This window comes from Elephas maximus, chromosome 1, assembly GCF_024166365.1.
Source record: "Elephas maximus indicus isolate mEleMax1 chromosome 1, mEleMax1 primary haplotype, whole genome shotgun sequence".
Lineage (NCBI taxonomy): Eukaryota > Metazoa > Chordata > Mammalia > Proboscidea > Elephantidae > Elephas > Elephas maximus.
The window spans coordinates 63,266,554-63,293,415 of record NC_064819.1 but is presented as its reverse complement, the minus strand read 5'-3'; the positions used below and the strand labels follow the sequence as shown (position 1 = coordinate 63,293,415).

The window sequence follows — 26,862 nt, the reverse complement described above, 5'->3', positions numbered from 1 at the left end:
TTCTGCTGCACATTCATGTAGGACCTGGGCATGGACAGGGCTACTTCACGCATTAACCACATTCATGTCCCACGTAGATAAGGGTGATCCACACAGTTGAATACCCATAAGGATTGCTATCTAAAACCTTAGCCTAGGCTCAAGGAGCTTTCACTAAATCCTTCTAGACTCAACAGAGGCAAAATAATGTAGCAGTTAAGAGTGGGTTAAGTGCTAGAGATTGCTGGGGTTTGAATCATGGCGCTGCTGCCAGCTAACTGTGTGAACGTGAGCAAGTCATGCAGTCTCTGTATCTTATTCCTCAGTGTTTTTCATCTGAAAAATGATAATAAATAACAGTACCGGCCTTACAGGGTTATTAAGAAGGTTAAATGAGTTAAATCAGGTAAAACTAACAGAATAATATCTGGCACAAAGAACTTCTAGGTGCTACCCTTTGCTATAACATTGACTGTGACTCTTGGCAACCCTATGTGTGTCAGAGTAGAACTTTGTTCCATAGGGTTTTCAAGGCTGATTTTTTGAAAGTAGATCACCAGGCCTTTCTTTTGAGATACCTCTGGCTGGACTCGAACCATAACCTTTTTGTTAGCAGCTGAGCACATAACCCTTTGTACTCTAATAAGTGTTGCCAAAAAAAACCCATTGCCATCAAATCGATTCCAACTCATAGAGAACCTATAGGACAGAGTAGAACTGCCCCACAGAGTTTTCAAGGAGCACCTGGTGGATTCCAACTGCCAGCCTTTTGGTTAGCAGCCGTAAGTCTTAACCACTACACCACCAGGATTTCCACTTTTAAGTGTTAGGTATTATTAAAAGAATGATTGTCCACTCCATTTCACAGACGTACTACTAAGACCAGGTTAGAGTTTACCACCCTGAAATGTTCTGCCTCTGAAATGTTACAGGTCAATGTCTCATTCTTTGACTGTGACACTCTTATCTTTTTACCACCCCAGCATCTTTACTTTTAACTTTATCCACCCCACAAGTTTCTTGCCTCTACTGTTTTCTCCCAGTCTGATTACTTCCTTTTTTTTTTTTATAACTAATATTTTATTGTGTTTAAGGTGAAAGTTTACACAGCAAATTACGTTCCCATTTAACAGTTTCTACAAAAATTACTCAGTGATATTATGTCGTCATTCCCATTCATTCCGTTCTGGTTGTACTATTTCCAGTACTCTAGTTTCCCTGCCCCCTTACCTTCCCACCTTTGCTTTAGAGTAATTTTTGACCATTTAGTCTCACGTAGATGATTCTTTAAAAGAGCCCATTACTGATAGGTGATATTCTTTGTTTTATGAGCCAATCTGTTATTTAGTTAAAAGGTAACCTAAAGGAATAATTTTGGCTTGGGTTTAAAGAGTATCTCAGGGCAATAGTCTTGGAGAGTCCACTAGTCTGAACCGGTCCAGTAAGTCTGGACTTTTTAAGAACTTGAGGTCAGTTCCACATTTTTTTCCTGTTCTATCAGGATCCATCTATTATGACCCTGATCTGAGTGGTCAGTAATGGTAGCCAGGCACCATCTAGTTCTTCTGGTCTCAGGATAGATGAGGCCGTAGTTCGTGTAGACTATTAGTCCTGTAGACTACTCTCTTCTCTGAGTCTTTGGTTTCCTTCTTTCTCTTTTGTTCCAAACAAGTAGAGACTAATAATTGTTTCTTAGATCGCTGCTCGCAAGCTTTTAAGACCCCAGACATTACTCACCAAATTGGGTTGTAGAACACACACTTTATGAACTACGTTATGCCAGTTATCTGAGTTGTCCCATGATACTATGGTCCTAAGCCTTTAAACTCTGAAAACCAATCTCTCGAGGTGTTTGGGTATGTCTAAGAAGTATCTGTAACTGTGTCCACTATGTGGTTTATTATATATATGGATATACATATGTAATATGTATGTATATCCACAACTATCTGTGTACATATATATACGTTCGTGTTCATACCCATACACATATATGCCTGTATACATATTTGTGTAAGCACACACATACGTTTTGGTGGTGGTTCCCTTCCTCTTGACTTCACTTCTCTACTCAACCATTCCCTAAAGGGTCTTCCCATTGAACCACAGCAGCCTCATGGTAACTGCAGGAATTACGTTGTTGAAACGCACTGCTGTTAGCAAAATCCATAGGTGGTAAGAGCAAAGTCTTATAGAAAATGAGGGGGTGGGGGGCTAGAAGGGAAACAATTAAAAAATGCCATTGAGCGTGTATTTTAAGTCAAGTAGATTCTAGAAGGTATACTCTTCTGAAGCAAACCAGATGCATTGGTGCTAAAATTCTGTTCTATCTTTTGCGTATATACTTAGGAGTGGAATTGTTGGGTTGTATGATAATTCTGTTTAACTTTTTCAGAAACTGCCAAATTCTGTGTTTAACTTTTTTCCACAGTAGCTATACCATTTTACAGTCCCACCAGCAATTAATGAGGGTTCCAATTTCTCCACACACTCCTTATTTTCCCATTTTTTAAAATAATAGACGTACCAGTGGATATTAAGTGGTACCTCATTGTGTTTTTTATTTGCATTCTGGTGATGCAGTGGTTAAAGAGCTTGGCTAATTACCAAAACGTCAGCAGTTCGAATCTATCAGCTGCTCCTTGGAAACCCTATAGGACAGTTCTCCTCTGTCCTGTAGGGTCTCAATGAGTCGGAATTGACTTGATGGCAGTGGGCTACGGGTTAATGACTAATAATGTTGAGCATATTTTCATCTGCTTATTGTGCTGAGTCTTGAAGGGTGGGAAATTTGATCAGGCAGAGGGGGAGAGGGAAGCAGGATAAAGGCATGGAAATTACCTGAGTTGGGTGGTGAACGCACATTCTGTGAATGGCATGAGGAGATTGGGCTGCTTGTCTTGGAAGAGAAAGGAAGCTTTGGCTTCTTGCAAGATAGAGTTAGTATCACTGTTGAATTGCACTTTCTATTTTCTCTCCAAATTCTGAGACCTAAAAATATTACTTAGCTGGCTTTTAGAATGTCAAGTTCTATTCAGTTTAGTTTTTTTGGAATACATAAAAAGTCTTCTAATACATATTTTTGGAAGCCCTGGTAGCTTAGTGGTTAACAGCCACAGCTGCTAACCAAAAGGTCGGCAGTTCGAATCTACCAGGCGTTCCTTGGAAACTGTATGCGGCAGTTCTACTCTGTCCTGTAGGGTCGCTATGAGTTGGAGTCGACTCGACAGCAACAGGTTTAATACATATTTTTAAATTACAGAGGTTCACATGTCTAAAAACAAGACCTTTTCAGAGGATGAATGAGAGAGTAGGCGGTGGAGCGTGGTCAGAAGTACCCGTAACGTTAGCTAAGTGTTGGTGGAATATTCTTTCTAAGGAGTTAGCAACTGAGCCTGTGACTGGGGTCAGGGAGGCCTGTTTGAAGAGAGAATTTTAGTTCACTGGAGATTTGCTTAGCTGGGATATTGCCTCTCTCTGCGCTCAGGTATCTCGACAGTAGCTGGATCTGACAAAGACCTAAACATGGCTTTGACTAATGTAATTAACAAAGGGACCAAATTTTAAAAATACACATTTAATATTGAGTATGTTGATTCTGTTGAGCCCTGGTGGCACAGTGTTTGAGCCCTCAGCTGCTAACCCCAAGGTGGGCGATTCAACCCCGCCAGCTGCTCTGAGGGAGAAAGATACGGTAGTCTGCTTCGGCAAAGATTGACAGCCCCGGAAACTCTATGGGGCAGTTCACCTCTGTCCTGTAGGGTCGCTATGAGTCAGAATCAACTGGACAGCAATGGGTATGTTGAATCTGATAGATATAGATACAGTATTCACCCTCATTCATCCTTTTTCACATGAATGTCACTGGGTTTGTCACATTATTTTTTTTTCCAAAGGATATCATATTGTATTTAATTATAGTATTGGTATAACTGACATTGGAAGTGTTTTTCTTTATACTTAAGGAAAAGTGACACATAGTCTCTGGGGATTAGGGCAGTACCTACAGTTCTGAATTAGGGATGTCTTAGCTGCCTGCTGTCACATCTCAGGAAAGGTTTGCCAAAGTGATGATGCAGTAAAAAAAAAAAAAAAAAGGGCTTGCTTTTTCTTCAGCAGTAAGGATCTTTGTTTTAAACTAAATGATGAGTACATATGGGTAGCAGCAGATGAGTTTGGTGGCTTCCTTTTCTACCCTGCTGCCCAGTCTCCATTCATTCTCAACAAGGAGTCTTTACTCAGAAACACAAAGGAAGGTAGCAGAATTGTGTTGGCACTCCCATAAGTCTCAGTGATCTAGTGCTGCTATAACAGAAATACCACAAATGGATAGCTGTAACAAATAGAAATTTATTCTCTCACAGTTTAGGAGGCTAGAAGTCAGAATTCAAGGTGCCAGCTCCAGGGAAAGGCTTTCTTTCTCTTGTCGGCTCTGGGGGAAGGTCCTTGTCATCTCTCTTCCCCTGGCATAGGACTGGCTCAGCGCAAGGACCCTGAGTTCCAAAGGGTGTGTAATGCTCCCAGCTCTGCTTTCTTGGTGGTAGGAAGTCCCCCTGTCTCTCTGCTCTCTTTTCTGTTTAATATCTCAAAAGAGATTGATTTAAGACACAACCTAATCTTGTAGGTTGTAGTTTAATAGTGAAAGATTTTTACTATTTTTATTATATTTTAATAGTAAAAGACTGGTTAATGATAACAATGCATCGTTTGTAGATTGAGACCTGCCTCATTAACATAACTGTTGCTAATCCCACCTCATTAACATCATAGAGGTAGGATTTACAACACGTAGGAAAATCACATCAGATGACAAAATGGTGGACACTCACACAATACTGGGAATCATGGACTAGCCAAGCTGGCACACATTTTTTAGGGGGACACAATTCAACCCATAACACCATATAATATACTGTCTTTATAAGTAAAAAGGACATACTTTAAAAGTACTAAAAGTGTTGAAATAGAACTGACTTCCTAAGAAGAATAAAGAAAACGCTAATGAGATATGAATGAAGAAAGGGTTGTTTGATTAGTGGGCAGTTAAGGAGGTAAATGCACTGCTGGCTGAAACCAGCACTTGTTCTTTGCAGCTGGTGATGATTATCAGACAGCTGGGGTGCAAAAGGAGTGATGTAAATGGTTAATGGATGATGGTTGCTGATCGAATGGTTGGTGGCTCAAGTTTACCAGAGCCACCTCAGAAGAAAGGCATGGCAATCTACTCCTGAAAAATCAACCATTGAAAATTCTATGGACACAGTTCTACCCTGCACACCTGGGATCACCATGAGTTGGAATTGACTCAGCAGCAACTGAGTTTTTTTTTTTTTTTGAACTCTGGAGAGGTCTCTGGGATTCCTGTTAGACTGTCCCAGCCACCCGCTACCCCCCATTGTGCTGTTCTACCCCCCTGTTAGGTAATTTGGTTCATCACAGCTTACATGGGAAACGGGTATTTTCCTGGTTGTCCCATGTTATTTCATTTGATTGTCTTATTGTAACCCAAGTGATTTTTTTTTCCTTTTCTTTGTTTGATAAACAATTATTTAAATGACTTCTTAAAAATAAACAAAATAAGAGAAGACTTAGTCAACAGTGCTGTGCATGAAGTTTTCATTGTTGAACAGATGCCTTTCAGAGCAGTGTCCCACTTCAGGAAATTTTCTTGGCATGAATTTCAAACTTTATGTACAGAATTTCCATAGCTCTGTTAGGATTAAAGCCATGCGTTTTTATTATAACATCTATAAATGTTGGGTTTGAAAGGTAGACGCACAAGTTTGTTGAGACTTGCTTGGTAGCAGCCGGAGATACCAGTTATTCTAGATACAGTTCCGCTCCAAAACTAAAACAAAAATCATGTTCATTGTTTCTGGCTGTCTGAGCTGATAACATAAGACACGAGGACTCATTTCCTTTCAGCTAATTCATGGAATTTCAAAATGATGCTTCAGGTTTGTGTTATAGGAAGGTCATAATTTTCTTTCCCTGGATTCAAATGTGTGAAATCATCTACCTGATTGTGGAATCCATGGAAATTCTTTCCCTGCTGCTGAGCTCTGGGCTTTGTTTGGGGTCCTAGGAGCTCTGTGAGGAGTGTTGGACGCAGTGATGGAGAAAAGGCGCCATGCTGTTTTCACCTGTACCTTTTGTTTCCCATGGCCTCTGCCCTGGAAAATCTGTTTACTTATCCCCAGGATTCTATTCCCTGTGAACAAGGATTGAAACCCTGAGAAAAGCTTCTCCGTTTCTCTTTCATGCTAGTTTTATAGTATGTGAATTGATGGTATCAGAGGTTGATCAAGAATAACCACGTTAGGGAGAACAATAAGAACTGTCTTAACGTAGGAATCGTAGCTCAGCGCCTTAACTGGCCCACAAGGAACGTATTTACAAAACAAGTCAACTTAATATTTTGCTACTTTCAAAATTATTTCCTTTTTAGAGTTGTGTTCAGGTTCAATTTCAGCCCTTTCGGAGTTCTTAATATGTGAAAATTGATGTTAACAGTGTGCATGTGTGCAGGTGTGTTCATGTTCTGAACATTCACTGAGCTGAGAAATTATGATGCATGCACTTTTCTGCATGTATACTTTGATAAAAAGGTTTACTCAGAATAATTTTCTCAAATAATACTTTAAAATATGTACAGTGCCCCTAGCATCATGATATTAGGTGAAAAAGCAGAATACAAGACTATGTATATGGGAACAGATAAGCTTGTATGGTTGTTGGTGGGGGAAGAATGTGACTTAAAAATTCTCAGGGTTGAAATATGTGAAAATGATCATTTAGAGCCATGGTTTTTTAAGTGAGAAAAACTCCCGTATAAATTAAGAGTATATGGAGTCAAAGGAAAATACGCATATGTTTTAATACCAATTTCAGAAAAGAGCTTTAAATGTGAAAATTAACTTAAAAGTATTTGTTTGACCACATGCAATAATGACTGTAGCATCTTTATCTTGACACCCTTCCACTGGCATTTCTTAGAATCATTAAAAATATCCCTGAATGACTGTGGGGTCATTCTGTTAAGCCAGGAAAGAAATGCATTGTGCCCATATTGTATTTTTGAGCAAATATAAGAGTTTGCCACTTTAGGCAGTAATGTATTTGAATTTTGCTTCCAGGCTTCATGAAGTAGAATATCTTTGAACTCACGTTATCAAGATGCTGAATTCACCTTATGTTTTCTCTCTTCCATTGCTTCCCGCTGATGTGGCTGCTGTGTTGACAACCTCTTTACCTGTGCTGCTGAAATTTTTTGTTTCTATCATTAAGGAAACCTCCCAAGGTAAGCACCTATATGGAATTTTGGCAGGTATAGTGGCTTAGTGTTTACAAATTCAGGATTTTACCCATCACAATAAACCATGTGAAACACCTATCCCTGACAAGAAAAAACAGCAGTGTAATGTAAAACTCAGATTGTGAACATATGACGTTGGCAATAACATAAAACGAGAATGCTACTCAACATTTACAGAGCACTTTTACGTGTTAGTTCCTTCTCTAAATGAATGCTCTGATCCTCAAAGCAAACATGTCAAATTATTGTTTCCATTTTATTGATGATGAAATGAGGCTCAAAGAGAGAGAACCGCATGTCGTAATTCACAATGATTAAGAGGAAGACCTGGGACCTGGTATCACCACCTTAGAAAGTGGAAGGACAAAAATAGTAACATCACAGTGTGGTAGTGTGATAATTGTGGTTATTGATCAGAGACACTGTCTTTTCTGTGCCTTACTAAAAGTAGTTGAAATTATCAGAAAAATCATCTGAACTTTTAGATATTCAACCTTCCACCACCTCCATGTGCTCCATTGTAGATCCCAGCCAATCACAAAGTTCATTAACTGGAGTTGTCCCTATTGCTCTGGTCAGCCTTTGATGGTGTGTTTACCAGTGAGGAGCCCAAAAGCTAGAGAGTAAATGGGAAAAAAGTAAGAGAAGTCAGGGATCTGAATGATCAACCCCTGAATAACTGAAGGCTGATTTTGTTACCAGTGAGTATTTTATTGGGTATCAGAGGCACACTTGGTATCAAAAGGAAGGAGAAATTCTGCCAGCTCCTGACTGATGAGATTGCTTATATCTGTGGTTTCTGAGATGGGACCAGAACAGGCTGTTACTACAAATACTATAAGGTCAGAATCTAAGCTGTGTTGGGTGAGGGTAAAAAACCGTTGCCTTTGAGTCTATTCCGACTCATAGTAACCCTATCAGACAGAGTAGAACTTCCCCAAAGGGTTTCCATGGCTGTAATCTTTACAGAAGCAGACTGACACATCTTTCTTCCACAGAGTAGGTGGTAGATTCAAACCACCAACCTTTCATTTAGCAGCTGAGCGCTTTACCACTGTGCCACCAGGGCTACTTGGGACAGGGTAAGATATCCAGAATAGGCAAGGCTTACTTGCCTTTGAGGTTATGAAGAAGAATCCAACTTAGCTTTTGGAGTATAAAAACCCACTAAAATGCTGACTTTCATCGATTTGTATTTACTGAAGGCCTATAGGTCCTGGCTGATGCAAATGGTTTGCACTTGACTAATAACCTAATTAATATTAAGTTCCTCATGAGCACGATTAACTGTCTGGAATTCCCATTCTTCGCAATGTTATCCATAGTTCGTTAGGATCCACACAGTCGAATGCCTTTGCATGGTCAACAAAACACAGGTAAACATTGTTCTGGTATTCTCTGCTTTCAGCCAGGATCCATCTGACATCAGCAATGATATCCCTGGTTCCATGTCCTCTTCTGAAACTGGCCCGAATTTCTGGCAGTTCCCTGTCAATATACTGCTGCAGCCGTTTTTGAATGATCCTCAGCAAAATTTTGCTTGCGTGTGATATTAATGATATTGTTCTATAATTTCCACCTTTCTTGGGAATAGGCATAAATATGGATCTCTTCCAGTCAGTTGGCCAGGAAAGGCGTGCGTCAGGGTTGTATTCGTTCACCTATTCAATCTGTATGCTGGGCAAATAATATGTGAAGCTGGACTATATGAAGAAGAATGGGGCATCAGGATTGGAGGAAGACTTATTAACAACCTGCATTATGCAGATGACACAACCTTGCTTGCTGAAAGTGAAGAGGACTTGAAGCACTTACTAATGACGATCAAAGACAACAGCCTTCAGTATGGATTGCACCTCAACATAAAGAAAACAAAAATCCTCACAACTGGACCAATGAGCAACATCATGATAAATGGAGAAAACATTGAAGTTGTCAAGGATTTCATTTTACTTGGATTCACAATCAACAGCCATGGAAGCAGCAGTCAAGAAATCAAAGGATGCATTGCAGTGGGTAAATCTGCTGCAAAGGACCTCTTTAAAGGGTTGAAGAGCAAAGATATCACCTTGAAGACTAAGATGTGCCTGACCCAAGCCTTGGTATTTTCAATCACATCATATGCGTGTGAAAGCTGGACAATGAATAAGGAAGACCGACCGAAGAATTGATGCCTTTGAATTATGGTGTTGGCGAAGAGTATGGAATATACCATGGACTGCCAAAAGAACGAACACATCTGTCTTGGAAGAAGTACAACCAGAATGCTCCTTAGAGGCAAGGATGGTGAGACTGCATCTTCATTCTTTGGACATGTTGTCAGGAGGGATCAGTCCCTGGAGAAGGACATCATGCTTGGCAGAATACAGGGTCAACAGAAAAGAGGAAGACCCTCAACGAGGTGGATTGACACAGTGGCTGCAGCAATGAGCTCAAGCATAACAACGACCGTAAGGATGGCTCAGGACCAGGCAGTGCTTTGTTCTGTTATGCATAGGGTTGCTACGAGTCAGAACCGACTTGACGGCACCTAACAACAACAACAGCGATAACCTAATGCCTGGTGGTTTGAATCCACCCAGTAGTACCATGGAAGAAAGGCCTGGCAGTCTGCTTCTGTAAATATTACAGCCAAGACAACTCTGGTCTGTGACACACGGAATTCTCATGAGTTGGAATCGACTCGATGGCAACAGTTTTGTTTTTTTTTAATAGTTTCATAGGTATTGTCCTTGGCAGGAAGAGTTTTAACTCCAGTAAGGAAGTCATTCATTGAACAAATAATATAAATATGAGATCTATTAAGAAAGAGGAAATATATAATGCTGTAGAAGTATAAGCAATGGCATCCTGGTCAAATCTAGAGGATTAGGGAGCCCTCCCTGAGCAATTAGTGATGTGGATATTATCTCTGAGATTTGCGACCTGAAAAAGTTATCTGTTGTTCAGGAAGATAACCCATTGCCCTCGAGTTGATTCTGACTCAGAGTAACCCTATAGGACAGAGTACAACTACCCCATAGGGTTTCCAAGGAGCACCTGGAGGATTCAAACTGCCGACATTTTGGTTAGCAGCCATAGCTCTTAACCACTATACCAACAGGGCCCTGCTCAGGAAGACATGAGTGCCTTTTATGTAGCACTTCCTTCCCTTCCTGTTGGTTCCCAGAAGTTTTGTAACACAGTGTCACTCTTGTAATATGTTTTATATTTTCCCCACAGACAAAGGGAATGAAATACTAAACAATCCCACATTTGGGTACTTAGGAAAGGAGAGGCACTGAGATTAAACAGAGCTACACATACACATTTTAAAAAATAACTAACTGCTTTGTACACAGAAAAATCTTGGGTACTTTCTAACCAGTATATACGCCTAGTAGTTTCAGCCTTGGTTTCACTAGGTATCCTGTTGATAATTCCTAAAAAGTACAAGGAAAATTAAAAAAAAAAAAATTTTTTTTTAGTTTTAAATCACTGAGTTAAAAAAAATAAATGCATGCCGTAAGGGACATCTGGAAAGTATAAAGATCAACTTGAAATCAAACAAATGATACAATAGAGTCAAAAAAAAAAAAAAGATATTAAAGAAGATACAGGCCTTTCCCTGCAGGAATTAATATAAATGTTGAAAGCTGATGTGGAAAGGGAAAGATGCTTTTGATGATGATCATATACAAATGAAATTTTATTAATTTAAAACAATGAGATTTGGGCATAAATAACCAGCAAAAGCATCAGAGAAGACTGGTTGGCTTAATGTAACCTATAATTATTCTGGGCAGGACACGTGTGCTGCATGGGTAAGACCCAGTCCCAGCATTCTGATGAGAGTGGGGTAGGGAACACATGCATAATATAAAACAAAAGCATTTGTGCAAACGGCCACAAGAGGCAGAGTATTTGTGGAACTCATAGGCTGAATGGTCCGGTTCTGACTTGTGCAGTCAGAAATGGCCAATTCGGAATTAATCTCACCTCTCCCACACTACTGCTTTTCATAAGGTTTTTGCTGGCCAGTGTTTTTAGAAATAGATCATCAGATCTTTTCTTCCTGCTCTGTCTGAGTCTTGAAACTTCTTTGAAACCTGTCCACCATGGGTGATCCTGCTGGTGTTTGAAATACTGGTGGCATAGCTTCCAGCATCACAGCAAAACGCAAGCCACCACAGTATGACAGACTGACAGACAAGTGGTGGAAGTATTTAACAATGCAGGAAGCATCAAAGGAAGATGGAAGGAATATACAGAGTTGCTGTATCAAAAAGAATTGGTCGATGTTCAGCCATTTCAGGAGATAGCGTATTATCAAGAACCAATGATATTGGTGAAAAACAAGGCTCCAAGAATTGATGGAATGCCAATTGAGGTTTTTTAAAAACACACACAATGCTGGAATCACTCACTGATTTATGCCAAGAAATTTAGTAGACAGCTACCTGGCCAACTGACTGGAAGAGATACATATTTGTGCCCATTCCAAAGAAGGGTGACCCTACAGAATGTGGAAATTATCAAACAATATTATTAATATTGTGTGTAGGTAAAATTTTGCTGAAGATAATTCAAAATTGGTTGCAGCAGTACATCGACAGAGAACTGCCAAAAATTCAAGCCAGATTCAGAAGAGGACATGAAATGAAGGATATCATTCCTGATATCAGGTGGACCTTGGTTGAAAGTAGAGAATCCCAGAAAGATGTTTAACTATGTTTTATTGACTATGCAAAGGCATTTGACTGTGGGTCATAACAAGTTATGGATAACATTGCAAAGAATGCAAATTCCAGAACACTTAATTGTGCTCATGAGGAACCTGTACATAAACCAAGAAGCAGTTGTTCGAACAGAACAAGGGGCTATCAGGAAAGGTGTGTGGCAGAGCTGTATCCTTCCACCATACTTAATCTGTATTCTGAGCAAATAATCTGAGAAGCTGGACTATATGAAGAACTCGTTAATTAATTAACTCATAAATTAAAACTCATTAACAACTTGTGCTATGCAGATGACATAGCCTTCTTTGCAAAAAGCGAGAGGACTTGAAGCATTTACTGATGAAGATTAGAGATTACAGCCTTCAGTATGGATTACACCTCAACATAAAGGGAAAAAAAAAAATCTTCAACTGGGCCAATAAACAAAATCAGGATTAATGGAGAAAAGATTGAAGTTGTCAAGGATTTCATTTTACTTGGGTCCACAATCAATGCCCATGAGAGCAGTGATCAGGAAATCAAATGATGTGTTGTATTGGGCAAATATGCTGCAAAAGGCCTCTTTAAAGTGTTAGAAAGCAAAGATGTCACTTTAAGGACTAAGTGTGCCTGACCCAAGCCATGGTGTTCTCAATCGCCTCATACGCATGTGAAAGCTGGATGATGAATAAGGAAGACCGAAGAAGAACTGATGCCTTTGAATTATGGTGTTGGTGAAGAATATTGAATATACCACAAACTGCCAGAAGAAAGAAGTCTGTCTTGGAAGAAGTACAGCCAGAATGTTCCACAGAAGTCAGGATGGTGAAACTTCATCTCATGTACTTTGGACATGATATCAGGAGGGACCATTCCCTGGAGAAGGACATCATATTTGGTAAAGTAGACAATCAGTGAAAAAGACGAAGACTCTCAATCAGATGGATTGACAACAGTGACTACAAAGGTAGGCTCAAACATAGCAATGATTTTGAGGATAGTGCAGGACTGGGCAGTATTTCAGTCTGTTGTACATATGGTCACTGTGAGTCAGAACCGACTTGACGGCACCAAATAACAATAACAACTCTCACTCCACTGAGGACACCCAGGACTGTACAAAAGAATAATACCTGTGCTTGAAGGCACTGGAAAGATAAGCTAGTAAGTATAAAAATGGCATGGGGTGTGTGACCTCTTCGTCTAACTTCTTGAGGGGCTAGAATCACCATCAGCATCAGCCCAAGGCTGATTCCTATGAGGTGGAAATCAAATATACCTCCATGCTCCATCCAACCTTTGTACAAATTCCAGTCTGTCTTAGTCATCTAGTGCAGCCATAACAGAAATACCACAAGTGGATGGCTTTAACAAAGAGAAATTTATTCTCTACTGTCTAGTGGATTGCAAGTCCAAATTCAGATCATCAGCTCCAGCCGAAGGCTTTCTCTGTGAGTCTTCTTATCAATCTTCTCCCAGACTAGGAGCTTCTTCTCACAGGGACCCCTGGTCCAAAAGACACGCTCTGCTCCCAGCACTGCTTTCTTGGTGATATGAGGTCCCCAACTCTCTGCTGGCTTCCCTTTTCTTTTATCTGTTGAGACATAAGAGGTTAGGCAGGCCATACCCCAGGGAAACTCCCTTTACATTGGATCAGGGATGTGACCTGGGTAAGGATATTATAGTCCTGAAGGCACTCAGCTCTCTCGCTCCATGGTTTGGCAATCCTAGCTCTGCCAACATGTGCCCAGAGGCATCCCACTCTGCTGGGAAGCTTCCTGCCAAAAGTCACTCAGCAGTCTCACTCATGAGTCAGCTTGCCCACTGTAGCTGCCTTGATCCAAAGGATCCATTCCAAACTCCTGGCTCTTCTTTCTTGATGGTAGTGAGGTCACCTCTTGCTCCTGGGATTGACTTCCTGTAAACTTAGCAGAATGGCAAAATTGGCCAATCCCCTTAGCATTCCATACACCTTATTTGCATGGTCCCACCTATACAAGGGTTCTTTGCACCTTATTTGTATTGTTGGCAAGCTGTCCAATCCCCTTGGTGGGCCACTAGCACCTTATTTACATAGTCCCACCCAGTGGTTTTGTGGGAGTTACAAGACTATGCATGGCTAAAAGGGCCATATTAAGTAATTCACTGTACCACAGTAAGTAATAACCAGACCAAGATCCAGGAGAAGGTAGAAATTTAAAGAGGTGAATCTGTGGTTTTGGTGTATGTTATTCAGGAAGAAGTAGCTTAAAGTTGGAACAGTGTGTCTGACAGCCTGTGTGGCCTAGAAGGCCACACAGAAAAACAGAAATAGACCCCCATATAACTTAGATGTTCCAATTATTAGACGTGAATTTTAAAATAACTATGCTTATTATGTTCAAGGAGAAAACAGATAAGAGAGAGTTACCTGTCGGAGAGAACTGTTACTTATAAAAAGTGATATCACAGATGTAGGAAATAACCCAATGTAAATTATCAATGTGAAAAAAACAAACTTAAAAATTCAGTATTAGCATTTAGTAGCAGAATAGAACATTTGCAAAGACCTGCACATGTTCACAGTGCAAAGATGAAGCACTTACTGATGAAGATCAAAGACTACAGCCTTCAGTATAAATTACACCTCAACATAAAGAAAACAAAAATCCTCACAACGGGACCAAGGAGCAACATTATGATAAGCGGAGAAAAGATTGAAGTTGTCAAGGATTTCATTTTGCTTGGATCCACAATCAAAGACTATGGAAGCAGTAGTCAAGAAACCAGGCAACACACTGGATTGGGCAAATGTGCTGCAAAAGACGTCTTTAATGTGCTAAATAGCAAAGATAACACTTTGAGAACTAAGGTGTGCCTGACCCAAGCCATGGTATTTTCAATTACCTCGTATGTATGCGAAAGCTGGACAATGAACAAGGGAGGCCGAAGAATTGTTGTCTTTGAATTATGGACTCCCAGAAGAATGAACAAATCTGTATTGGAAGATGTACAGCCAGAATGGTCCTTAGAAGCAAGGATGATGAGACTTCATCTCACATACTTTGGATATGTTATCAGGATGAACCAGTTCCTGGAGAAGGACATCATGCTTGGTAAAGTGGAAGGTCATCGAAAAAGACCCTCAATGAGATGGATTGATACAGTGGCTGCAGCAGTGGGTTGAAGCATAACAATGATTGTGAGGATGGCACAGGCCCAGGCAGTGTTTCATTCTCTTGTACATAGGGTCGCTATGAGTCAGAATCGGCTCAATGGCACGTAACAGCAACAGTGGAGTAGATCCAGCTGAAGAAAGAGTAAAATAAGTGGAAGATAGGGTGGCAGAAAATATCAAAATGAAGTACAGAAGAGACAAATGGTGTAGGAACAACTGGATGTTCAAGTGCAAAAAAAAAAAAAGGAATCTAGACATATCTTATACCCTTCACAAAAATTAAATGGCGCTGACACATTGCAGGGATTGCAGTCAACGTCATGGAACAATTTGTGTATAAACTATTGAAGGAGAAACTAATTTGCTCCATATACGTTCACCTAAAGCATAATAATAATGATAAAAATTAACTCAAAATGAATCATAGACCTAAATGTAAAATGCAGAACTATGAAACTTCTAGAAGATAACGTAGGAGAAAATTTAGGTGACCTTGGGTTTGGCGATGACATTTTAGGTATAACACCAAAAATATAATCCATGTAAGAAAAAAATTGATAGGGTGGTCTTATTAAAACTAAAAGCTTCTGCTAAAAACATGGTTAGGAAAGTGAAAATATACGCCACTGACTGGGAGAAAATATTTGTAAATTACTCATAATTTTCAGAGTTGGGTAGGTATGTCTCTCCTTGCCAGTGTGACTGTAATTTTGAGTCAGAATTTTCTGTCTTAGAGGTATTATAAAAAAAGGTAAAAATTGAAAAGTTGCTGGTAGTTTAGTCACTTTTTGATAAAACTTTGTATTTTAGCAGGATGTGGTATAAAGGGAGTTGGCACATGTATGTGGAGAGTCAGTCTCTCATTAGGCCATTATACACACTCTGTTGATGGAGTACAGGAAAATACCCTCGGTCACAGTAGCTTTGCCTTCGGTAGCCCAGTTCCTGGATTCCCAGATGGCCCCAGGATGTCTGGCACATTCTAGGTCCCTTCATTTTTCATGCTTTTGTCATACTTGGCATAAGCATCTTTTCTTCTTAAGGAGCCAAATTGAAACACACACAGAGAAGAACAAATGAATTCTTTCTCCCTTTTCCCTTTTTTTCTTCTCTCCCTCAATAGTTGTTGAGCACTTTTCATGTGCCAAGTTGTCACTGCAGAGCTAGGAGAGATTTTGAACTCAGACCATTCAAGTCCTTTTGTTTTAAGGCCAAGGAGATTGAGGTTTAAGAAATGAAGTGGCAAGACTATCCAGTGGGAGAGCTTGGCTCCAGACCTGTACCTTCTGATGGCCAGTCTAATATACTTTCTGTTACCTCAGAGGGGTTGAAAAGTGGTTTTTCTGTTTGTGGGGTATTGTGGGGCAAGATAGGTAGAAAGTGTAAGGAGGAAAAGTTTGTAGAAAATGTTAATATCTGTAAACTACTTTGTTTAGGCTCATATACTTTTTTATCCATGATTGTTCTGTTTAATACATTATAATTTAGTATATGATTTATTTGAACAATTAGATCTTGTTAATTAACTTCACTTCTCAGCTTCACTACTCAACTCCAAGGTGTTTAATCCATCTGCTTACATAAGTTTGTTGGCAAACTTATATTTAAAAATATCTTAATCAGAAGAAAATGACATTATAGTGAAATGAAATTGTTTCCTTTTGATGGCAGTATCTTTTAAAAAGATACCAAGGTATACTAATTACCGCATTTCACAGAAATTGCTCAGAAAAAAAGGAGGGGAAAACTTTATTATATACAACTTATGCCATGTGAAGTGTGGTTTTATTCAGTCTTATTTTTATAATCTGTGAATGTCATTATGTTCTGTTGCCTCTACTGCTTTGCTGTAGTGGATTTCCAGAAACTAAAATCTTGTCTCATGAGATGAGTTGTAGACTTGCACTATTCAGTATGGTTGCCATTAAGCACAAAATATGTGTTGTGAGTGTAAAATACACACTAGGCTTCAAAGATATGGTATGAGAGAAAAAAAAGAATATAAAATAAATATTTTGGATATATTTGTTAAAATACAATATATTACTAAAATTATATCTTTCTCTTTATTTTTTAAATATGTCTGCCAAAAAAAAATTTTTTTTTTTTTTTTTCAGAAACAGAATTTTGTTTTCTCACAGTTTAGGAGGCTTGAAGTCTGAATTCAGGGTGCTGGCTCTAGGGGAAGGCTTTCCTTCTCTGTCGTCTCTGGAGGAAGGTCCTTGTCTCTTAGCTGTTGCTCCTGGGTGATCTTCATGTGGCTTGGTGTCTCTCCTCCCTCATCTCTGCTTCTTTTGCTTGCTTGTTTTAATCTCTTTTATAACTCAAAAAGAGACTCATTAATGTAACAAAGACAACCCATTCCCAAATGGGATTATAACCACAGGCATAGAGGTTAGGATTTATAACACATATTTTTAGGGGACACGAGTCAATCTGTAACATTCCACCCTTTGTCCCCCCAAAATTTCTGTCCTTCCCACATGTAAAACACATTCACCCAATCACATGATCCCAAAAGTCTTAACTCTGAGTCCAAAATCTCATTGTCTGAATCTCACATCTAAATCATATATGAGTGAGACTTCAGGCATATTCCATTCTGGGTCATTTATGAACCTGTGAAATCTAGATTACAAGGTATCTGTTTCCAAAGTACAATTGTGGGACAGGCACAAAGTAGACATTTTCCATTACAAATGGGAGGAATTTGACAGAAAGAAGGGATAATAGGCACCAAGTCTAAAAAACCCAAGAAAGCAAAGTAAATTAGCTCTCAAGGCTTGAAAATAATCCTCTCTTCTGAGACCATCTAGGCAATGGCCCTGCCCTCCAGACTCTGGATGTTGGCCATGCCCTCTGGATTCTGGGTGGAGGCCCCTTGGCCCTGGGCTTCAACTCTGCCTTCCAGGGTAATTCAGCTCATGTAGGTAAAAGTGACAGAAACTCAGACCATATTAACCAAAAGATAAATGTATTATAAAGATTCTAGGATGTCTCAAAGAACTCAAGGGCAGGAAGTAGCTGGACTTCTAGTGTCATCACGCCCCCCCCCCCCGCCCCGTCTCCCACCTCCTGTCACTGTGCTCTTGTGCGTCTCCTTCACTTGTCTCTCACTACAGACCACCTCTCTCTGATTCTCTGGTCCACATGGTTAGAAACATGCCCTCAATGTGTCCCAGATTTAGGCATCAGTCATCAGAGAAAGAAAGACTAGTTTGACTTCCTTAGACCCAAGTCTAAAAATCCCAAATCATACATCCATTGTGGGATCAATTAACTATGGCCAAGGGATTAGGGAACTGGTAGTGGTCCAGCTTGAGCATCTATGCCTCTCCCCTAAGCAATCAGTAGTGGGGAATATAAAAACATGGCAGCACTCATAGGAGCCAAATGGCTAAGTGGAGGACAGGAGAATTCCTCAAAAGAAAAAGTGCTATTTCAGAATAAATTGGAATTCTGGGCAAAAATAAAAGTAAAAAAAGAGTAGGTGTTCACTATAGCTCCTCCCTGTCCACCCTGGGGTGAGTAGTAGAAGATCTGACCATTATCATGGAACCAAAACCAAATCAGTTGCCATCAAGCTGATTCTGACTCATAAAAAAAAAAATTTTTTTTTTTTTTTTTTATAGTGACGTGTAATTACTGTCATAATGATCTGCTAATTGGCCTCTTGGTCTCTTGTACCCATTCAGTCCGTCTTCCACATTAATGCCACCAAAATGAAAATATGACCCTATCACTTGCCAGCAAGGTAAATTTCAGGCTTCTTAATAAGGCATGTAAAGCCCTACATGATCTGGTCTTAACCTGTTCCTCTAGTTTTTTCTCTCTCTCCCCCTGCCTACTTACTGCACTTTGCATCCTACTCCAGTCACACTCAACTCCTTCTTCTCTGTGTTGCTTACAAACTTTGCCCTTTATTAGAGTGCCTTTTCTACGTGTCTACTCAGCAGCTATCTTTCAAAATTCAGCCCCAATTTTTCCTCTTCTAGAAACCATTCCTGAGTTCCTTCCTCCAGTTTAATTATTCCATTTTTATTTTTTCTGGATCGTATACTGAGTTCTATTCTTCTGTCATCCTTTACTACCTTCTTTACTTTTCTTGGTGGTTTTTGTTGTTAGTTGCTGTCAAGTCAGCTTCGACTCATGGCGACTTTATGTAAAACAATGAAATGTTGCCTGGTTCTGTGCCATCTTCATGATTGTTGGCATGTTTGAGTCCATTGTTGTACCTGTTGTGTCAATCCATCTCGTTGAAGTTTTCCCTCATTTTCGTTGACCATCTGCTTTACCAACAATGATGTCCTTTTCTAGCGATTGGTCTTTTCTGATGCCATGTTTAAAGCAAGAGAGTCGAAGTCTCACTGTCCTAACTTCTAAGGAGCATTCTGGTTGTATTCCACCTAAGACTGATTTGTTCATTCTTTTAGCAGTCCATGCTATATTCCATGTTCTTTGCCAACACCGCAGTTCGAATGCATCAGTTCTTCTTATCTTTCTTTTTCATTATCCAACTTTTGCAAGCATGTGAGGTGATCGAAAAGACCATGGCTTGGGTCAGAGGCACCTTAGTCGTCAAGGTGACATCTTTGCTTTTTAAAACATTAAAATGTTAAGCCTTTTGTAGCAGATTTGCCCAATGTAATAGATCATCTGATTTCTTGACTGCTATTTCCATGAACGTTGATTGTTGATGCAAGTGGAATGAAATCATCTACAGCTTCAATTTCTTTTCCATTTGTCAATTAAAGTTTCTTGGTTACTTTTCTGTAATAGAGTATGAGATCTTTAAGAGTGAGAGCACTCATTTATGCCTTAGCTAGCCCATAATAACTGCTCAGTAAATGCTTTTGTTAAATGAATGCAAAGATGAATCAGTTCTTTAAAGAGACATCTTCTCCTTGCGCCCTTAGAAATTTTAGCTGCAGTGCAGAGTATTACTTGGCACAGCACAGTCGCTTCCTATACCAGATTGTGAATTCCCTGAAGTCAGAAACAGTGCCTTATTCCCTGTAGGTGTGCAACAGATGCTGTTGCCTTGCTTTGAATCTTTGAGAGGCTTTGACATCCTCACGGTCAGGCAGTGTTGACCATGTAATCCAAGACATTGTTTGCTATGCGTACACAGGCATCTATACGTAAAGGAAATGATGAATGATGTTACAAAAAGACAGTAGTTACTTGACAGATTTTTAAATGCGGAGGCAGCATCTGTCCATACAGTTCACCAGTACTAAGAATAATCATTCTGACGCTCATTCTTGGTGCCCAGTAACAGATATCCCCAAATACAGGCAGGAGTGGATGTTGGCAGTGCTGCTTTTGCTAACAGCAGCGGTGAAGACAGTTCCGGTGATCAGACAGGCTTTCTGGGTTCAGTGGCCTTTCAGTTTCTCTCCGGCCTCTCCAAGATGAATGAAGTTGGATGCTTCCTTTTTTTTTTTTTTTTTTAAAAAAAAATGCCCCTTCACATCTCTGATATCAGGAGAAAGAGATGAACGGGAAAAAAGTGCTGAAACTTGGCATTAACAGGAAAATTTAGAAATGAAATGAAATACCATAATTTTGCTTTTTTTGGCCTGCCTCAAGTGTCATAACAGTGTGGTGAAATGTGCACACATCTGGTGTATGTCTTTCATGCCAGTTGTCTTTCAATGACCAGTTTGGGAAGGAACCACAACACAGGACATCAGCAAGCCAGCCTGTACAGTATTTCTAAAACTAGAGAACCGGGTGTTTGCGGAGAGATCTCAGGTGCTGGTTTTTCAAAGCAGGTAGTGTCTAGGGACAGGCTGTTAGTGGCAGCTGGGCCTGCAGATGTGAACAGAGAATTGGTTGTATAAAGAGAGGAGAAAGACGTCATAGAGTGAGAGGAGACACACTCCTTCCTGCAGCGTGAAGCGAGTCCACATAGAGGGAATTTTTTTTTTTTCTTTTTCCGGGGAATCTTTTTTTGATTCTGGTCTCGAAACTAGTAAGTAGTATGTTTTGCATTGATGCTTCTGACACAGAACGAAACAGTCTGTAGTAGCTCTTCCTCTTACCGGATATGGACATTTTTTGTCTTTTCACTTTTCTCTCTCCATTTAGTTTATTAAAAATTTATTGAGCACCTGTGTGTTGGGTCCTGTACCTGTAGGAAATGAAGGTATGCATTAGCACAGTGCCTGGCTTCAATAAGGCTCATAGCTTGGTTAGAATATACAGTGCTTAGCCTGGTGCCTGAGGAGGCCTGTGGCACAATGGTTAAGTGCTCAGCTGCTAACTGAAAGGTTGGTGGTTTGAACCTACCCGATGGCTCTGCAGGACAAAAGACCCGGCAGTCTGCTTCCGTAAAGATTACAGCTAGAAAACTCTGTGGGGCTGTTCTGCTCTGTTCTGTAGGGCCACTGTGAGTCAGAATTGACACAAGGGCACACAACAACAGCCTGAAGCTTTGATACAAGTAAACACTCCATAAGTGGTAGCTGTATTGTTAACTGAGGAGAGAGCCCATTAGTAGATAATGCTAATGCTGATAATATCGGCTGCTATACACTGAGTTACTTCTATGTGCCTAGTATTATATTAGTAGGTATTTTACTTTGGAGCCCTGGTGACATTAAGAGCTCAGTTGCTACAAAAGATCAGCAGTTAGAATCCACCAGCCACTCCTTGGAAATCCTGTGGGGCAGTTCTGTTTGTCCTGTAGGGTTGCTATTAGTTGAAATTGACTCAAAGGCAATGGGTTTGTTTGTTTGTTTTCCTGGTCTAGCATTATATTAGGTATTTTACTTTAGTTCCCACCAGACCAGTTGCTGCCACATGTGTGTCAGAGTAGAAACTGTGCTCCACAGGGTTTTCAGTGACTGATTTTCTGGAAGTAGATCAGGAGGTCTTTCTTCTGGGGTGTCTCTGGGTGGACTTGAACCACCAGCCTTTTGATTAGCAGCTGAATGTGTTAACCATTTGCATCACCCAGGGTTTAATTTCCCACAGACAATCCAACTTTAATGCCCAGAGGAGGGAATAATTACTTCTCAGAGAGCAAGTCAAGGAAACCTTGGGGGAGGTGGCTTTAGGCAAGTCTTGAAGAATGAGTTGCAGCTCAGTGGGCAGGAAGGTGAGGAGAGAGAGGCTATTAGCAGAAGGGGGAGTCCCTTATTTGTCTATATATTCTTTCCTTCTTTTTCCTGTGTACTTCCCACTGTGCCCAAAATACCCAGAAGATTTCTTGGTCACTAGTGGAGGCTTTCAGAACTGAAGAGGTGGCTGGCCCTTGATGTAAAACATAGATGAATTGGGGAACTTCCTTCTGTCTCTTTGGGGAAGGGTTGGGATTTCGGTAAACATAAAATAATGTCTGTGGGGTGACACCAGTCTAGGTCATCTCACTGTTGAAGGGAAAACAAGCTTTGACAAAGCACTGTTGTGGTATCTCCTATCCTGGCAGTGCTGCTGAAGGATTTACACTCATTTCTGTGCACTATTTTAAGCAGCCATAATGCAGGAAAACAAAGATTTACAAGATCATTTAAAAGGTAATTCACCAGGAAGTTGGTTTTAAAAAGTAAACTCTTGGGAGTGTTTTTGTTTGGTGGAATTATGCATAATAAAAACATGAAATAAAGATCTTGTCCACAAATAGTTAATGATAAAGCAGAACAAAGGGAAATAGAGATGTGTATATACATATATAATACATATATATACATGCATGTACATACATACATGTACATATATATACATGCAAAATCTGGTTAGATAGGTATGGAATTCAGAGCAAGAAGCAATAGTGTCCTTAAGAAAGTTTTCATAAGGGAGTGACATTTGAGATGACATTGTTGTTTGTTAGTTGCCACATTAGTTGCTTCAACTCATGGTGACCTTATGTATAACAGAATGAAACGTCACTTGTCCTGTGCCATCTTGGTTGTTGGTATGTTTGAGTTCATTGTTGCGCCTTGCAACTTAGGGGGCTCGGATGGCATTGAAAGATTTTAATAAGGAGAGATTGAAAGAGGATGGACTTAGACTCAGTTTGCAAAAATCATCTGATGTATATGTTCAAAAATATTTCCTTGCATAAAAGTTAATTGTCTTGACATAATAACTATTGGATTAATCACCTTGTGCCTGAGAAGGCAGTGGGAAAAGTATTAAAAAGATTTTGGAAAAAAAAAATCTGTATTTTTTCAAGAGTATTAATTGTTTAATTTTTGTCTTTTTAACTAGCCTGTAAGCAAACATGCTCCCTACGGGATAGAAAACATGCCTAATACATATTCGAGCTCCCTACAGCCCGTAAAATGAGAGGATTGGCAAATGGCCAATTTGTTGATTGCCTTCTGGGTTAAACATTTTGCAATTGGTGAACATATTAGTGAAAGGATACAACTAGAAAGGATAAATGAAAGAATACAGAAATAATAACAGTTTAAGTATTTTCACATTTGATGTCTGTGGCTCAGGAAAATGATTACAGATCACATCTCTTAAAATAGTGACACATTCTGTTTCTTCACGGAACATAGAACAAGTTTCTTTTTTTAGCTGTAGACTGATTTCTGCTGAAATGCCAGCAGAGATAGCACTTTAAGGTACACATGGAGTTCGAGTATATGCTGCATTCTGCTCGCAAGACCTGAAACTCCATTGCCTCAGAATATATATCACTCAACACATTTGCCTTATTAAAAACAGCTTGTAGTAACTTTCCTAGCTGTTCAGTGGTTCCCCCACACGCAAAACTAACATTTTTTAAGAGAGTGATGAAGGTGGAGCAGATGTGTACATCAGGCTGCAGGGAATTAAATGCTTTATAAGTTTTACAAGGTGCAAACGAAGAGGAAGGAGTGGGATTCTGAGAAGGTGGGATCAAATTTTGTGAAACACAACGAAGACAATGGCTTTCAGATTGTAATATTGACTAGAGAACATCTGTACTTCTGGCTCTTTTTCTAATCAAAGGCTCTTGGAAGGTATGAATGCCTTTACAAAAAACGTTCTCACGGTGTTGGTTGACATTGATGAAATATAAAATTTATACTTGTTTCCGTACTTGATTTATTTTTTACTTGGTTGTATGTATTAAAAAGTTCCTTATCTTCTACACTTGAATTAAGATATTACTGACTTCATAATGAGCAGATGATAGAAGCACTTAGGAATTCTAATGAAATGAGTTCCATGCCTTAACACATTTCTCTAATATAATGTGCTGGTTTTGGAAAAAAAATTTTTTTCCTTTTTGTTCAAAGTAGCCACTTTCCAGTGAATAGCTCTCAAGAAAATAGTTGTTATCTTTTTTGAAATATCAATGAATTTTGATTTGGAAAATCAAAACATCTATAAGACCTCAGAAAATCATGGTTACCAAAATTAACCTGTGTACCCCTTTTGTAACAAATCTTTTATTATCCAGTAATGAATTAAATTTTGTCCATGAAAAGAAGAATAATCGTTTACAAGTAATTTGTTTGTAGTAATAACAAGATTGCAAGGGGAATGGTGGGACTACCTGAGGCAGAGAAATTCTTTTAAACATCCTTAAAACTGTTGTTATAACAGTCATAACAGATCATTGTTTGACCAACTGTCAGACAAGTAATTTTTCTAATTCTGGTGTAAAACTACAAATTATACATGATGTGGCCTTACTTGTTTATCCACCTGAATCATGTGATGATATTGAGGGAATCCCAGTTCTCACCTAGTGGCCAAACCGTATTTTACCGTTGAAGAAACTGAGTTCTCAAAAACATGGATCCGAAAGTATTGAAACATCTAAAAATATATTCTGCAATTTGAACTGCTTATTCAAAACAGTTCTCACATTCATTCCATCTCTTGCACTGCATTCCAATTTCCTCCCCTGGTAGTATGTTTTCTAATTGAAAAAATATTGCATCAGTGGGTTTCCTGTACTAGGTGGACAGCCAGGCACTGTGAGGTGCGTGAGACATAGTCCCTGCCCCAAAGGAGCTCAACATATAGAGTTGGAGGTAAGACCCACACAGAAGAACTGAGGCATGAAATAGGACCGTGTGTGAACTAGTGCTACGTGAGCTACAAAGTGCTGTAGAATTTCATGGAAGGGGGAGATCATGCCCAACTGAGATTAAAAAAAAAAAAAAACTTATAACAAGAGTTTTCTATTCATTCTCTTTGAGTTTTAGGGAAATCGCTCAAATTTCTTGGCTTCAACTTTTCTTATTGGTAAATGCTTAGTAAAATAATAACCTGTACTTCCTGACTGATTTGAGGAATGACCATTGTCAAATGGCAGTGATCAAACCTTTTGAGATTAAGACATAATTCAGTTCAGGGAGAGGCTGGCAGTTTGGCAAGCAAAGAACAGTTGTGTCTACCAGTACCATCAGGGCTGCTTTCTCCTCTGCTTGTTTTTAACACATGTCTGAATTTTAGGGGACAAAATACTGAAAATGAAATATTTCCATCTACCTTTTAAGAAGCAAGGATGGTGAGACTATGTCTCACATACTTTGAAAATGTTATCAGGAGGGATCAGTCCCTGGAGAAGGACATCATGCTTGGTAAAGCAGAGGGTCAGTGAAAAAGAGGAGGACCCTCAATGAGATGAATTGACACAATGACTGCAGCAATGGGCTCAAGAAAACAACAATTGTAAGGGTGGCACAGGACAGGGCAGAGTTTTGTTCTGTTGTACATGGATTTCAGTAAGTAGCATTACTGTGAATATAAATCTCTAGCTTTCTTACTTTGTATGCAGGATAGCAAACTGTTAAAACTAAGTTTGAAGTAGACATGAGTAATTAGCATTAGGAAATGAATAATTATTTTTTATGTCTAGTAACCACTAAGAGGAATTATTTGAGACCCCAGAAGAAACCAATAAAGATAGTTAAAAAGTAGAAAATAGCCTCTATTGGCCATTTGAAGTAAGGAGAGTTGATTTAGGTCAAAAAGAAAGGAAAATGTCCTGGGGATGAGAGTTAAGTGTTATAAAATGCCATTGAAGGGAGGTTGTGGAGTCTCCTTTTCTGCAAATGTTTGAAAACAAGACAGATCATCATCTCTCAGGAGAAGTGTTGAAGTTGGGTTCTGCCCAGAGGCAGGAAGATTAACTGGATCACGCCTGTGTGGTCTCTCGAGTCACTGAAAGAGCCCTAGAATGCATAAATATGCCTCACTCCATTGGCTGAAACTATTGTTTCATAGCTGAGGTTCTTTTTTGTTTTCTCTTTTATTGTGCTTTCGGTGAAAGTTTACGGAACAAATTAGTTTCTTATTCAACAATTTATGCAAACACTGTTTTTGTGACATTGGTTGCAGTTCCTGCAATGTGTCAACACTCTCCGCTTCTCCACCCCAGGTTCCCCATTTCCATTCATCCAGTTTCCTTATCCCTTCCTGCCTTCTCATCTTTGCTTTTGGGCAGGTGTTGCCCATTTGGTCTCATTTACATGATTGAGCTAAGAAGCATGATCTTCACGTGTGTTACTGTTTGTTTCATAGACCTGTGTAATCTTTGGCTGAAGGGTGAACTTTGGCAGTGACTTCAGTTCTAAATTAAAAAGGTATCTGGGGGCCACAGTCTCAGGGTTCCTCCAGGCTCTGTCAGACCAGTAAGTTTGGTTTTTGTGTGTGTGTGTGTGTGTGTGTGTGAATTTGAATTTTGTTCTACATTTTTGTCCTGCGCTGTCTGGGACCCTCTATTGGGATCCCTGTCAGAGTAGTCAGTAGTGGTA

The 26,862-nt window shown here is 39.6% G+C and overlaps 1 protein-coding gene across 3 annotated transcripts in view; it reads left to right on the top strand.

Annotated features, from left to right (window-relative positions):
* Positions 1-26,862, top strand: part of KIF13A (kinesin family member 13A) — a 227,833-nt gene that overhangs the window by 96,347 nt on the left and 104,624 nt on the right. For 2 of the 3 annotated variants that reach the window (XM_049884625.1, XM_049884617.1), the window contains exon 3: positions 7,267-7,279. The exons of the other annotated variant lie outside the window; for it this stretch is intronic. In XM_049884625.1, coding sequence (XP_049740582.1) covers positions 7,267-7,279 — 13 coding nt within the window. The remainder of the gene's footprint in view (positions 1-7,266; positions 7,280-26,862) is intronic. 3 annotated transcript variants of the gene reach the window in all.